At 39.0% G+C, this 12873-nt stretch overlaps 1 protein-coding gene across 4 annotated transcripts in view; it reads right to left on the reverse strand.

The window, feature by feature from the left end:
- Window positions 1-12873, reverse strand: part of RBPMS (RNA binding protein, mRNA processing factor) — a 191749-nt gene that overhangs the window by 104287 nt on the left and 74589 nt on the right. For all 4 annotated transcript variants that reach the window (XM_057537487.1, XM_057537486.1, XM_007174057.2 and 1 more), the window contains exons 2-4: window positions 7097-7174; window positions 4181-4219; window positions 2830-2892 (exon numbers count right to left, since the gene is read on the reverse strand). In XM_057537487.1, the coding sequence (XP_057393470.1) occupies window positions 2830-2892; window positions 4181-4219; window positions 7097-7174 (180 nt within the window). The remainder of the gene's footprint in view (window positions 1-2829; window positions 2893-4180; window positions 4220-7096; window positions 7175-12873) is intronic.

A 12873-nucleotide genomic window follows, 5' to 3' on the forward strand; every position in this document is an offset into this window, starting at 1 on the left:
CTGTGTGTGTTTCTTCTTAAAATTTCCACAAATCAAATTTTTACTAAACCAGACTATAACTGTCAATATCCCTGTACTTGATTTACATTCCAAAATTATAAACAAATCCTAAAAATAATTTGATAATTTGGATTATCAGCTCCCCCTTCCATTAGCATGGAACATGGAAAACTGCTGGTATAGAAATTATAACTGTGTGTGAAGGGTAAAGGATAGGTTAGATATTTTGCTGTCGGGTTAAAGAATGGATGGGGTTTCTAGTCATGTGGATTAATGGGACCACAGATAACCTGAAGGGAAGTCTGGGTTTGGGTTATTTTTAGCTTAATTTGAGAGTTTTTGCTATAAAACCAAAATATACTGTATTTACTTTAGAAGATTTAACGAACACCCTGATAAAAGTTCAATGTTACCACTTAATTCAATCTGAGCATGTTTTTCCATAAAATTATCAAACTGACTAAAGCATACTCCAAAAATGGAAGAAAATAAATGGATTTAAACATCATTTAAAGTCATTTTGGGACAAGACTTAATACTAATAACTGAACCAGACAGGAGCCAAGACAGGGCAACAATAAGAAGAGAAGCTCTAAACATGGACAAGTGGTTTTTAACACTGTGAACTGCTCCACATAGAGGAACTTACTGGATTGAGGCTTACGTTTCTCAATAGTGGAACAAAACAAAACATTACAACATGGAACTTTCCCCCAAAGGAATGTGAGGAAAAGCTTTTAAGAGAAGCTGGATGAATGACATGAGGAACAAATTTTGTAATGGCTATGAGCATCGGATGTTTTTAATTCACCAAGTTAGAAAAAATGATCGTGAAAAGAGCATGTTGGGTCACAAAGATGTGTCAGTTTCATGATTAAATACATTATCCTGAATGGGCCCATTTTCTCTGCAGAGAGAAGAAACCCTGCTCCACGGTCATGTACCAAACTTTACTGCGGGCATTTGTCCTAGACAATGTGATTAAAATAGTCTGTCATTGCAGCAACATTCCATGGAACAAGCAAACAGCAAGAAGTTACATAAAGTAGACAGAACTAAAACACAGGAGGCTTCCTTCTAGCTGTAGCTCTAAACCTGTACTTTCTGACTGAGCCATCCATCCTCTCTGGCCTCAGTTCTCTTAACTGAAACAGGACAGTTTCCAAGGGACAAAAACCTCTAATACTTTTATATAAAAGTTAAAAATATCGAGAAAGAGATGACCCAGGACCTTAATAGATGCTCTAAACTCACAAGTCAACCTCTGAGCAGAAGAAAGCTCAGGTATAATACTCCACAGGTAAATCTTAAGAGTTACTCTTCTTTGGTCCACAGAATAGAGCAGAACGAGACCTGTTTCACTTGGAGTTCTTCCCAAGTTATTAATATATGAGCAACAAACACTGAGCCTAAAACCAGACCTTAGGACAAGAGAGCATAATGATCTGGGGCCAGCTGGCATAGGAATGGGCTTAAACACCTCTATCACAATGTTACTGCATGTCTCAATACCGGTTACGTGTAACGATACAACCCTCAGTACTAAGAAAAAGTGAAATGATGTTAGCTATACTCTGCCTAGGAAGGCAAGGAAACACAGTTTGACTATGACCATTTAAACATATAAAAAATAAACTTCAGTTAAAAATAAATCAAGCTGTAAACAACCCACTGTAAAAACCTACTGTCTTTCGGACAGTGGGTCAGTGACATGTTTCTACACAGAGCAGAGACAATGAAAGGCAATGGAAAGCCCATTCTGTGAACAAGCTTCAGCTGCTGTTATTTCCTTTATAGGAACAAGAAAAAGAAGCTGGTGAAAACTTCAATTTGGAAGGACCCAGAATATTTCTGCATTTAGAAAGATGCCTCCTGGGGGAAGGTAAATTGGTGCAGCCACTATGAAAAACAGTATGGAGGTTCCTCAAACAACTAAAAATAGAGTTGCCATATGACCCAGTGCTCCCACTCCTGGGCATATATCTGGACAAAACTATAATTCAAAAAGATACATGTACCCGCATGTTCATAGAAGCGCTATTCATAACAGTCAAGACATGGAAACAACCTCAATGTCCACTGACAGATGAATGGATAAAGAAGATGTGGTACACATATACAATGAAATAGTACTCAGCTATAAAAAAGAATGAAATAATGCCATTTGCAGCAACATGGGTGGACCTAGAGATTATCATACTAAGTGAAGTAAGTCAAACAGAGAAAGACAAATATCATATGATATTGCTTATAAGCAGAACCTAAAAAAAAATGAACCTACTTACAAAATGCTTACAAACCAAATACAGGTATCTCTATTCAATTATAGTTGACTATCTTTTATTATACCACAATGCAGAATGTCTTCTGGGAAAGCAGTATATGCAAGTTTTTAATCAATCAGAATAAAGACTACAACCTGTAAATTTGTTTGTTTGTTTAAGCCACATACCTTAAACAAAAACCTCATGTGTTAAGGAAAGCCAAGATTTTGATCTATTCTTGACTTAGGCTTAGCCACTGAGAGTATAATGATGGCCAAACTAAACTGTACACCACCATAGGATGTGACTGGGCTGAATAAAGACCCACATCATCAGGTATTTTGAGCATTACAGTAAAAGCTAGAGAAGAGCAAAGTGTTATTTAATAGTTTGCATGTCTAACCACAATTTTAGGAAAAATCTCTTCAGAGGGCTAATTAATTAATCCCTTCCTGTTAGATCGAGCAGTCATATTCCTTCCATTTGATTTCCTGTCCAAAGAGGTTCTATTACTTCCTACCACCTCATAAGGAAACCCCCAAAGATTAACATCATTAGTACTTACATTCAAAGCATTCTTTGCAGCTTCTGCTTCTGAGCGACTGTCAAAACTGACAAAACCTACGGGCTAAGGAAAGAAAAAGCAATATGAAGAAAACAATATCAGGGGATGTCTATTTTTCTGGGTCAAAGGTGATATCAAACTGAAGAGCTAAGATACAGAAATCACCACAGGCAATGGGTAGAAACAAGAAAGCCAGTCCAGAAGAATCATGACTCGGTGGCTTAGCCAAATTTCTAACATGAATCAAAGGGATTGTGAGGGTGGTTCTTCAAGGGCACAGCTGGAGATTTAGAGAATCATAAAAAAAAAAAATCTAGAAGGGGCTGGAAGGTGAGCAGCAGTGAACAAGGCAACAGAGGAAAACTTGGGTGGAAAGGCTCTACTTTCCTAAATTGAATTCACTGTACCTCAGTTTCTTCATCTTTTAAAATGGAAAGAGAACCGAATCACCTTTTGGTACACTGTAAGTGCAAGGGATATAATGACACAATGATAAAAGCCCTGTATTCTCACTGCATGATCAAAATTATATCATGAACATTTTAATCGCAAATCCCAAGGGATGCCTTTAAAAAGCTGTGTGTTTAATTAGGTGTATAAACCATACTGTTCCAACTAAACAGAGGGGTCACAATTCCTTTGGACTCAGTATCTTTCAGTCCAGAAGGATGGTTGCAACATAGCTTATTCTCTGATGAACCAGAGAATACCTTATTGAGAGATGAAAAGTGACCCAGACAGAGGATGCTGGTTGCTCAGCATTTAAAAAAAAAAAAAAAAAAAAAAAAACCACATAGCTACACATTTTCAAGACACTTGCAGAAACTATCAGGGTCATTGGTTACTACCTCCATTCTGTACCTTTTATGCTCCATTCTAGACCTGAGACTCTGCCTGCGGTTATTAAGGGTTTGAGAGACAGCCTGATTCTTCGTCATCAAATTCCCGTACCGATCGTGAATGAAAAGTTTGCCTGTTTTAACTTTATTAAAAACAAAAAAACAAACAAAAAAAACACCCAGGAAAGAAATGGCAATAAAAGTGAATTTGGATAATAATCAATAATTTCTTTTGAATATATAGATCAATCCCAATATAACTATGCCGGATGCATTATATTTACCTTGCTTGAGGATAGTCTCAGACACTCTAGCTGCAGGCTATGGAATTAGGGATCACTTTCCTGTGCTAATTCCTAATCAATCTCACCCTTAACTTTACAGCAACAACAAAAAAAATAAAATCTTAATGGAAATAAAAAAAGAATGTCGAGCCCTAGTAACATTCCTGAAGAAAGCCAATCCAAACTTCTGTGGAAGTGATCATTTATGTGCAAGTCTGAAATTCTTACCTGCTTAGATGTGAGCTTTATAAGAGAACCCTCGTAGCCCTGAAAATAAAGAACCAAATTTAGACCAGAAATAAAGAGTAATAGGAGAAAAGAGCAATTGTAATAATAGCATCCTGCTCAAGTGAAAATGAGTCCTTTATGACTACTGACCAACTCTTCTCACAAATGCCTGTTAACTGGGAAAACAAATTTTATACACACATACATGCATGCATGATGTATACGCCAATCTTTGCATACTTGGGCCTTAAAAGAAATCAAGCCCTGAAATTCATGCACTTATGTTTCTTATCTCTATATATTTTCATGAAATTCAGAAAAGAAACATAAGTGCATGAATTCATGAAAATATATAGAGAAAAGAAACATAAGTGCATGAATGGACTTATGCATAGGAAAATGGCGTCTACGTCAACAGCAGGTCTTTTTCATTTTATGGAACTAGGAGAGGGAAGGGAATAAATTAAGTTAGGAAGGTCAGAGTATGTGATGACTTGGTCATATATTTGTTATAAAACAATAAAACATTAAGATCGTACTTGGTAGAACTTAATGAAAATTTCAAAACTTCCAGGAAAGGTTAAATAGGCAGTGATGCTAACATTTGTTGAGTTCTTTTGCTTATTTATTGCAGCTGTCAGTTTTCACATTGGTATTCTGATTGGGAGATGCGAAAATTCCCTGTTGGGTTTTTACTCCAGCTCATCCTCAAGGAAGATGGAAACATTCCTTTCACTCCCTCCCTTAAGCCCTCCTGGCTCCCCAGGATAAGGATAACAAAGTCTGTTTATTTCTGAAAATAATCAATGACTGTTAGCTTGCACTGATGGATGACACAAGAGGGGAAAAAACAACACTTGACATGATTGACCACCGCACGTATCGGTGCAGAGACAGATTTGCAGACGAGGGTCAGACTCCGGGGACTTTAATTAAAAGAGGGTTGGTAGGAATGTACCAGGGTCCTGACTTCAGCGTTTGGGTTTCTGGGCAGGATGTTGGGATTGATTCATCCTCCTATTTTCCCAGCAGAGAACTATGTTACTAATTAGCCACTGTAAACATTTTACCTCAAAGGCCTTGAGCTCTTCTAGCCAGAGAGGTCGTGATTCACAGCCCTGCCTCTTCCTTTTTCAAGGTGCTCTCACTCTCTGAAAAACCTGAAGGTTTAAACACCCTGAAGGCCTCAGAGGCAAAGGACAAATGGATGTTTCACTCAAGTAAAAGACCACTAGTAGGGATATACCGTCCTCTCAAGTCACAAAAAGAGAAGTAGTATCAAATAATAGTTCAGACGAGGGATGATTGCTTGGGTTTGAATCCTGGCCATGCCATTTGTTATGTGTGTAAACTTGAGCAAAATGTATTCAACTGCTCCAAGTTTCATTTCCCTTATTTGAAAAAAATGAGGCTAACCCACTTTAAATGACTGTGATGAGAATTAAATGAGATAATTCTTAAGGGGCTCGCTGGCCAAATCTCTCTGTATGTATACAAAAGCATAACTATTTTGTCCTTTACGAGGATCCGTTAGCTTTAAAAAATCCTCATCCTACAAAAGAGACAGACAGTAAAAACTACAACCCTGCAGAAGAAACTCGGGAAATTCTATAAAGCTGGCACTCTCCCCACAATACCTTCTCTTTCTTTTCTTTCCCACTTCCTCTAGCTAACCTCATGGCTAACCTTTCTGCTTCCCTCTGTGATGTCATCATTATTGTTGCATTAAAAGGTAGAGCTGTCAGAATGGAGTTATGTCCATTATTACACGGTGCCTTTGGGGCACATAAACTAGACTGTTTTATCTTTGCTGGTTTTAACTGGCTGCCCGCTCAACCGTCCTTCTCGTTCTACTACCCAACTGTTCTCAGCCGTCACATCCTACTCTCTCCCCCTAAGAAGCGAGATACTGTCCCTCAGCCTGTCTTGCCTTTGTGGCTGGGGTCCTCCTTCAAATCGGGATGGATCTTTAATCAGCAATCAAGATGACCCATCACGTGATCGTAAGTGTGGCCCTGGCCAGGCACTGTTGCTGACATGTCCTCAGCTGATGTGACCAGCCCAGACACAGGCCCTGAATCTGTCATGACTTCCAGGTTCACTCCTTGAGAGCCAAGGCCTTCAGCCCACATCATGCCCAGTCCCAGCTGCCTCCTACCCTCCAAAGGCTAACCTTCAAGGTTTCTCCTTGGAGCATGGTTATTTCAGCTTTAGTTCAATTTCCTGCTAAATTTTCAATCCCAGCTACATTAATTATCTCTAAAGTACTTCGACCTTGACAGTCACAATGGACAGACAACTTGCATTAAATATTTCACTAAGCAACAGGAAAGATTTCCCTCAGCTCACACCAAGCAATTCTTTACAATTCTGTTTTACTGTTTTTGCAACTTTGGACATTTTGCCCATGGAAAAAATAATGGTGTTAGGTTCCCAGTCTAGTTCATAAAAGCCTACTTAACCTATTATGTCTCCAAAGAATAGTATTAACAGCAGTATTTCAACTGATAAGGAACCTCCTAGGGATAGGGCTTGACTTTTACTGCATTTGAAATATAAATACAGAATAAGTCATGGATAATATTTTTGGTGATCTGTACTCAGAAGAACACCCCTAATTGGCAAGAGGATAAACAGGGAGGACACTAAAGCAGTTCTGTAGAACAGAAACAGACGCATGTCCACGTCAGTAAGAGACTTCTCCAGATTAGCTACTGGGAGGACAAAAGGCGGTTTCAGTCTTTCCAAAGTGAAAACGTATATTAGGACTGAGTTGTCAAATCTCCTTTACTCACTAACCTTTTAAAAAACAGTGCTTTCACAAACATTTCATTTCTTTCTCCAAAAAGCCCCATGAAGCTTATACACACACACTCTTTGTCTCCTTTTACAATTTCTGAAAGATAGAAAAGGTACCTTAAATGGTCTGAAAAGCAGATACAGCTCCCGAGGTTTGATATCCAGAGGGAGACCACTGACAAAGAGAGTCCGGACCTGGAAGATAAATACAAGAAGTGATCAAGGGAGTGGACAGTCACAGAATAGCCTACCTGAGACCCCCAAAACACGTTTCTTCAAATATTCCTCGACTCCTACCTAATTCGTGCTCTTTCCATGATGCAATGATTACTCTAATGTTAAGATGCCATTAAGCCAACTCTTGAGTAGCTCTGTGTGAATTATCAGAGTGAATCACTTCTGGCTGATTTAAATTTACAAACTGACTTCTCCTTTCCTAGCCATCGCCTGGTTCTAAAAATGTGAGGGGAAAAGAGGGTCCATGATTAAAACATTAGCTTAAGGAAAACAAAAATGTCATGAGGACAGTAAATCTACCACTCCCCTCAGCTCTAATCAAATGAACACAGAATGTGGTTCAAAAATACAACTGAACCAATTTTTTTCTCCTACTTGTCATTGCTTCCCTCATTGGCATTGATAATTACAGTAATTTTAATAAATGTAGAAGTTTATTAAACAATTGAAATGCATCTAAATAGTAGCCAAATGCATAACCCTGTGTCTGTTCAGTTCTGAAACAGCAGGACAGACTTGGCTGTACTGTAAGGCCTACGGTACCAAATACGTTACTTAATGTGTGCTAAAACACAGAACACAGATGACATTTCCAGCTGGGAGGATCAGAGTAAACATGTGGGCATCTGAACAGAAACTTCAAGGATAGGTAGCATTTTACCACATAGATATAAAAAGGTGAGGTGGGGAAGAGGCATAGGCAGAAAAAAAGCATTAACCAAGGCAATGAAGAGGGGGCTGATAGCACAGTGTATTCTGGGAGAAGGGGGAGCCAAAAGTGAACAGGTAGCGGAGAATCAAACCAAGGGGGGGTATCACGTCATCGGCTCAGGAATATGGTCTTGATTCAACAGGCAAGGAGTAAACACTGAATCATCATCACCACCACGTTTTGTTTCTACTTATTTTAGTGAGTCTTTAGTCAGACCCACCCCCCAGCTTTGAGATACATTTGACACATAATATTAAGTTTCAAATGTACTTTTTGATCTAATAAACTTTCATGTACATTTCAAAATGATTACCACTACAGCATTCGCTAACACCTCTATCATACCGCAAAATTACCATTTCTCTTTTTGTGATGAGAACATGTAAGACCTCCTCTCAGCGACTTTCAAGTACACCTATAATACAGTACCTTAAATATACTCACAATACTGTGCATTAGATTTCCCCCAACTTGCTCAGCTTCTAACTGGAAGTCTGTATCCTTCGATCAACATCTGCCCATTTTCCTCACCCTCCAGATCCAGGGAACTAATTATCCTACTCTGTTTTTATGAGTTCGGGTTCACCCCCATGTTTTCTATTCCTCTTCTCTACTCAAGCTGATACAACATGATCGAGTTCCTCATTAGAAATCACGTTACTACTCAAAGGAAGAAAAAAAAAATCAACGCTCAGTTGTAAACCATGTATAATTACGGAAGATTTTTCCTCGGTGAGAAATACGGAGAATATTTTCTAGACTCCTAACACTTTCCATTGATTCTGGCTTGAAGGAGCACAAATTAGCAAGCAAGACCCTTTGGTTGATCCAGCACAGTATATGGTAAAACGTCATGCCATTTGCATGTAGGTGTACAATAAACACTACGATCAAGTAAACAGCCCCAGAATCATGACTGCCTTTTTATTATTTGCTTCTTTGTATTTTAGACAGCTTTGTTGAGGTATAATTGACATATAAACTGTACATCTTGCTTTACAATAAGTTTTGACATATGTATAACCTGTGAAACCATCACAGCAGTCAAGATAATGAACATATCCATCACCCCCCAAAAAGTTTCCTTATCTCATGCTCCTTTCATCTTCTTTCTACCTTGTCCTACTATCCTCATGCCCAGGCAATCACTCATCTGCCTTCTGTCACTACAGATTAGTATGTATGTTCTAAAGTTTCATACAAATGGAGCCATAAAGTAGGTATCCTTTTTCGTCCGACTTCTTTCACTTTAGCATAATTATTCTGAGATTCATCCACGGTGCTGCATGTAACAATAGTCTATTTTTATTTCTGAGTCGTATTCTGTGGCATGAACACATCACAGTTCATTTACCCGTTCACTTGTTTATGAGACATTGGGGTTATCTCTCGTTTTTGGCTTCTACAAATAAAATGACTATGAACGTTCATGTATCGATTTGTACAGGTCCTTGTGTGGACATATGTTTTCTTTCTTCTCGGATAAATAGCTGAAAATGGAATAGCTGGATGATATGGTAGGTATATGCTTAAACTTTTAAAAAACTTCCCTTCAATTCCTTGTTTTATAGCCTAGAACATGATAAATGTTCTGTGTGTATGTAAAATAAATGTATATTCTGTTGCTGTTGGGTACAGTGTTTTATAAATTTCAATTAAGGTCAAGTTTGTTGTTCAGTATACCTTTTGCCACCCCCTTCTCTCTCAACTTTGCCAGTGATAAAAACTCTTTCCAAAGAACTTTATCAAAGCTGCTAAGGCTGAATTACTGACAACTGCCGAAGACATACACAAGGGAATGCTGCTATCCTGTGTGCCCTCTCTGCTATCCACATCCCTCTTCCCACATTCCAGAAAGTGAACACCATGTGTTCTACTTGGCTGCTCTGGCCACGATAACCTGGACAGAGAGGGAATCCCAGCTTCCACTCATTCAGATTCTGTTGAGTGCCCATTGTATCCGGCACTATGCCAAGGTGCTGAATGGATTACAGAGAGTTCCATGGACATAATGATAAGCAGATCCTGTGTTTTAATCACTGTAGTACCATTTGTCAAGCAGGGAAGCTTAGCCATGTGACAGGTATCAATTAGGATCTGGGGATTTAACTCAGGAAATTAACTACCATTTATAGCACTATTCTAAAGAAAAAGGCTTTAGAAACTTGCAAGTCAAACAATTTATCAAAAAAAAAAAACAACAACCCACTAGAAATCTGGGAGTTAAACGAAAGATTACTTGACATAAATTAAGGTTCATCTACATCCATAAAATGTATTATGCAACCAATAAAAATTATGTTCAAGGAAAAAGTACATTCAGTTTTATTCTATAAAACAAAAAGCCAACACATGCATGTATATGGAAAGGGGGAAAAATACGCTGTAGGATATATATGCCAAAAGGTTTCTATCTACATTACTTAGTCCTGAATGGTGGAATAATAACTGATTTTTCTTTTTTTTTTTTGGCTGTGCCGTGTGGCACGCGGGATCTTGGTTCCCCGACCAGGGATTGAACCCACGCCCCCTGCAATGCAAGTACAGAGTCTTAACCACTGGACCTCCAGGGAAGTCCTAATAAGTGCTTCTGAGGTTTTTTAATAGCTTATTTATATTTTCTATCTTTCTATAATAAGCATGTTTTAGAGACTATAAATGTATTGCTAGGTTGAGAACAGCCTACATTTTTTATTACTTTATTTAGGAAAACATAAATAATGTCAATATTTGTATCAATAAAAATTGTGAAGTTTATAGAGAAAACTTTTTCATATATTTCAGAAGTAGAAGGGCTTCCCTGGTGGCGCAGTGGTTGAGAGTCTGCCTGCCAATGCAGGGGACACGGGGTCGAGCCCTGGTCTGGGAAGATCCCACATGCCGCGGAGCAACTGGGCCCGTGAGCCACAACTACTGAGCCTGCGCGTCTGGAGCCTGTGCCCCGCAACAAGAGGGGCCGCGACAGTGAGAGGCCCGCGCACCGCGATGAAGAGTGGCCACCACTTGCCGCAACTAGAGAAAGCCCTCGCACAGAAACGAAGACCCAACACAGCCAAAAATAAATAAATAAATATAAATAAAAATTAAAAGTTCAAAAATAAAAGAAAGAAATTTAAATTTAAAAAAAATGTGCTTAAACCAAAAAAAGTCAACCTATTTTTTAAAAAAAAGTAGATTCTTATCTCAGTATCTCAACAAAAAAACTGTTAAACATAAAAAACAAAAACAAAAAAACCCACAAAATAAAAACTGAACTGATAGGCCTAAATTTACCTCTCGCCCATGGATTAAAAAGAGACTCAAGGCCCCTCTGTTTTGTTCATCAAATTAGAGGCAACTAAGATGTCTGGCACTTTATTTACAAATGGACACGAATTACATTTCCTAGAATCCAGTGAAGCCCATTATTGTCTCAGAAACCTGTCAAGACATCTTATCTCTCAATGAAGAGCTATTCTCTCCTCTGACAGAACAGATAGACTGACTAGGAGAAATAACTCTTAAATACTTACATTATGAAGTTATGAGGACAACTAAAGGTCTCTTAAATCCAAATGCTTGGAATCTATGTGTTCTGAATCCTTTCTAGACCTCCTCAGACTGGGAAACTTCATTAAGTTTAAAAAAAAAAAAAAATCACAGATAATGAATGGAAAAAAAACCTCTTCCTGAATATCTAATTCATGCTTTTCTATGGTAACTGGGACCTAAAATCATGGGGATGTTTTAAAACATTTTAGTTTCCCTACTCTTCTCACCACCACTCGTTTTATCTGAGCCATTAAATAGTAAAGCACTTCTGGGTTTGCCTTTGCTATGTCTATGGAAATCGCAAAGGTTAGACATGATTTTTTTTTTTGGCCGTGCCGTGCGGCATGGGGGATCTTAGTTCCCCAACCAGGGATCAAACCCGTGGCCCTGGCAGTGGAAGCATGGAGTCCTAACCACTAGACCACCAGGGAAGTCCCTAGACATGATTCTTTTTTTTTTTTTTTGAGAATCGATTGTTTAATCCACGTTGATTGACAGTAAATCAGATAGATGAGAGGAAAAAGGCCATCTAATTCTGAATTTAATTGGCCATTCGGTTTAGTCAAATACCATGTGACTGCACGTGTGGACATGTAAAAGACATCTGCTCTGTCTGCTGGATTCCCTGATCGCCAGCAGTGCCAGGCAACAGCCTCTGCCTGAGGGCAGAAATACGTGCAAAGAGCCCCAAGTATATGCCCACCAACAGTGCAGGAGGGTTCCCTTTCCTAGACATGATTCTTGCTTGCAGGGAGCTTACTGTCACTGAAGAAATATGCAGCTTTCTGTGACAAGAGAAAGCTGAGCTCATTCACAGAGTAAACAATTAGAACCCAAACAATGAGATAAAAGTTTGAGACATGTAAGATCCATGACCAAATACTCAGAAAAAAGTGCCCCAAAACAAATGAATGATGCCAAATGAACTTTGTCGCAGGTCAATCGGTTTCCAGGGCAACCCTTAATTTAACAGCACTGTCTATGGACACAGGTGTGCCTGGCACTCTGCCTTCAGCACTGCAGATGTTTACTTTATCAGACACATGGGGAAACACACTTCTTAGTCAAGGACACAACATGCCTCATAGAAGTTCAAGATGTGAAGCTGCTGACAGCTCTGTCCCAAAGGGACGCTAATGGATTCTGTGGATGTACCTCCAACTTCATTTCTACCCCAACAGGATTGAAAGAATAAATGCTAGGAGAAATCGTCCTGTGCGGGTCAGGAAGAGCGAAGGCCTTCTTGGCTCCCCCATTATCAACCATTCCTGCAGAGGCCACAGTTCCATTTTGGATAACACCAGCTGTTGTATTCTTAAATGGCACTGCCGGCTCCCACGGGGAAAGACAAGCCACATTTCAGTGACTGACTTCTAAACTCTAATTCAGTAAGTAAAGTCACGGTGTCAGTCTT

This window comes from Balaenoptera acutorostrata, chromosome 21 (genome assembly GCF_949987535.1).
Source record: "Balaenoptera acutorostrata chromosome 21, mBalAcu1.1, whole genome shotgun sequence".
Taxonomy (NCBI): domain Eukaryota; kingdom Metazoa; phylum Chordata; class Mammalia; order Artiodactyla; family Balaenopteridae; genus Balaenoptera; species Balaenoptera acutorostrata.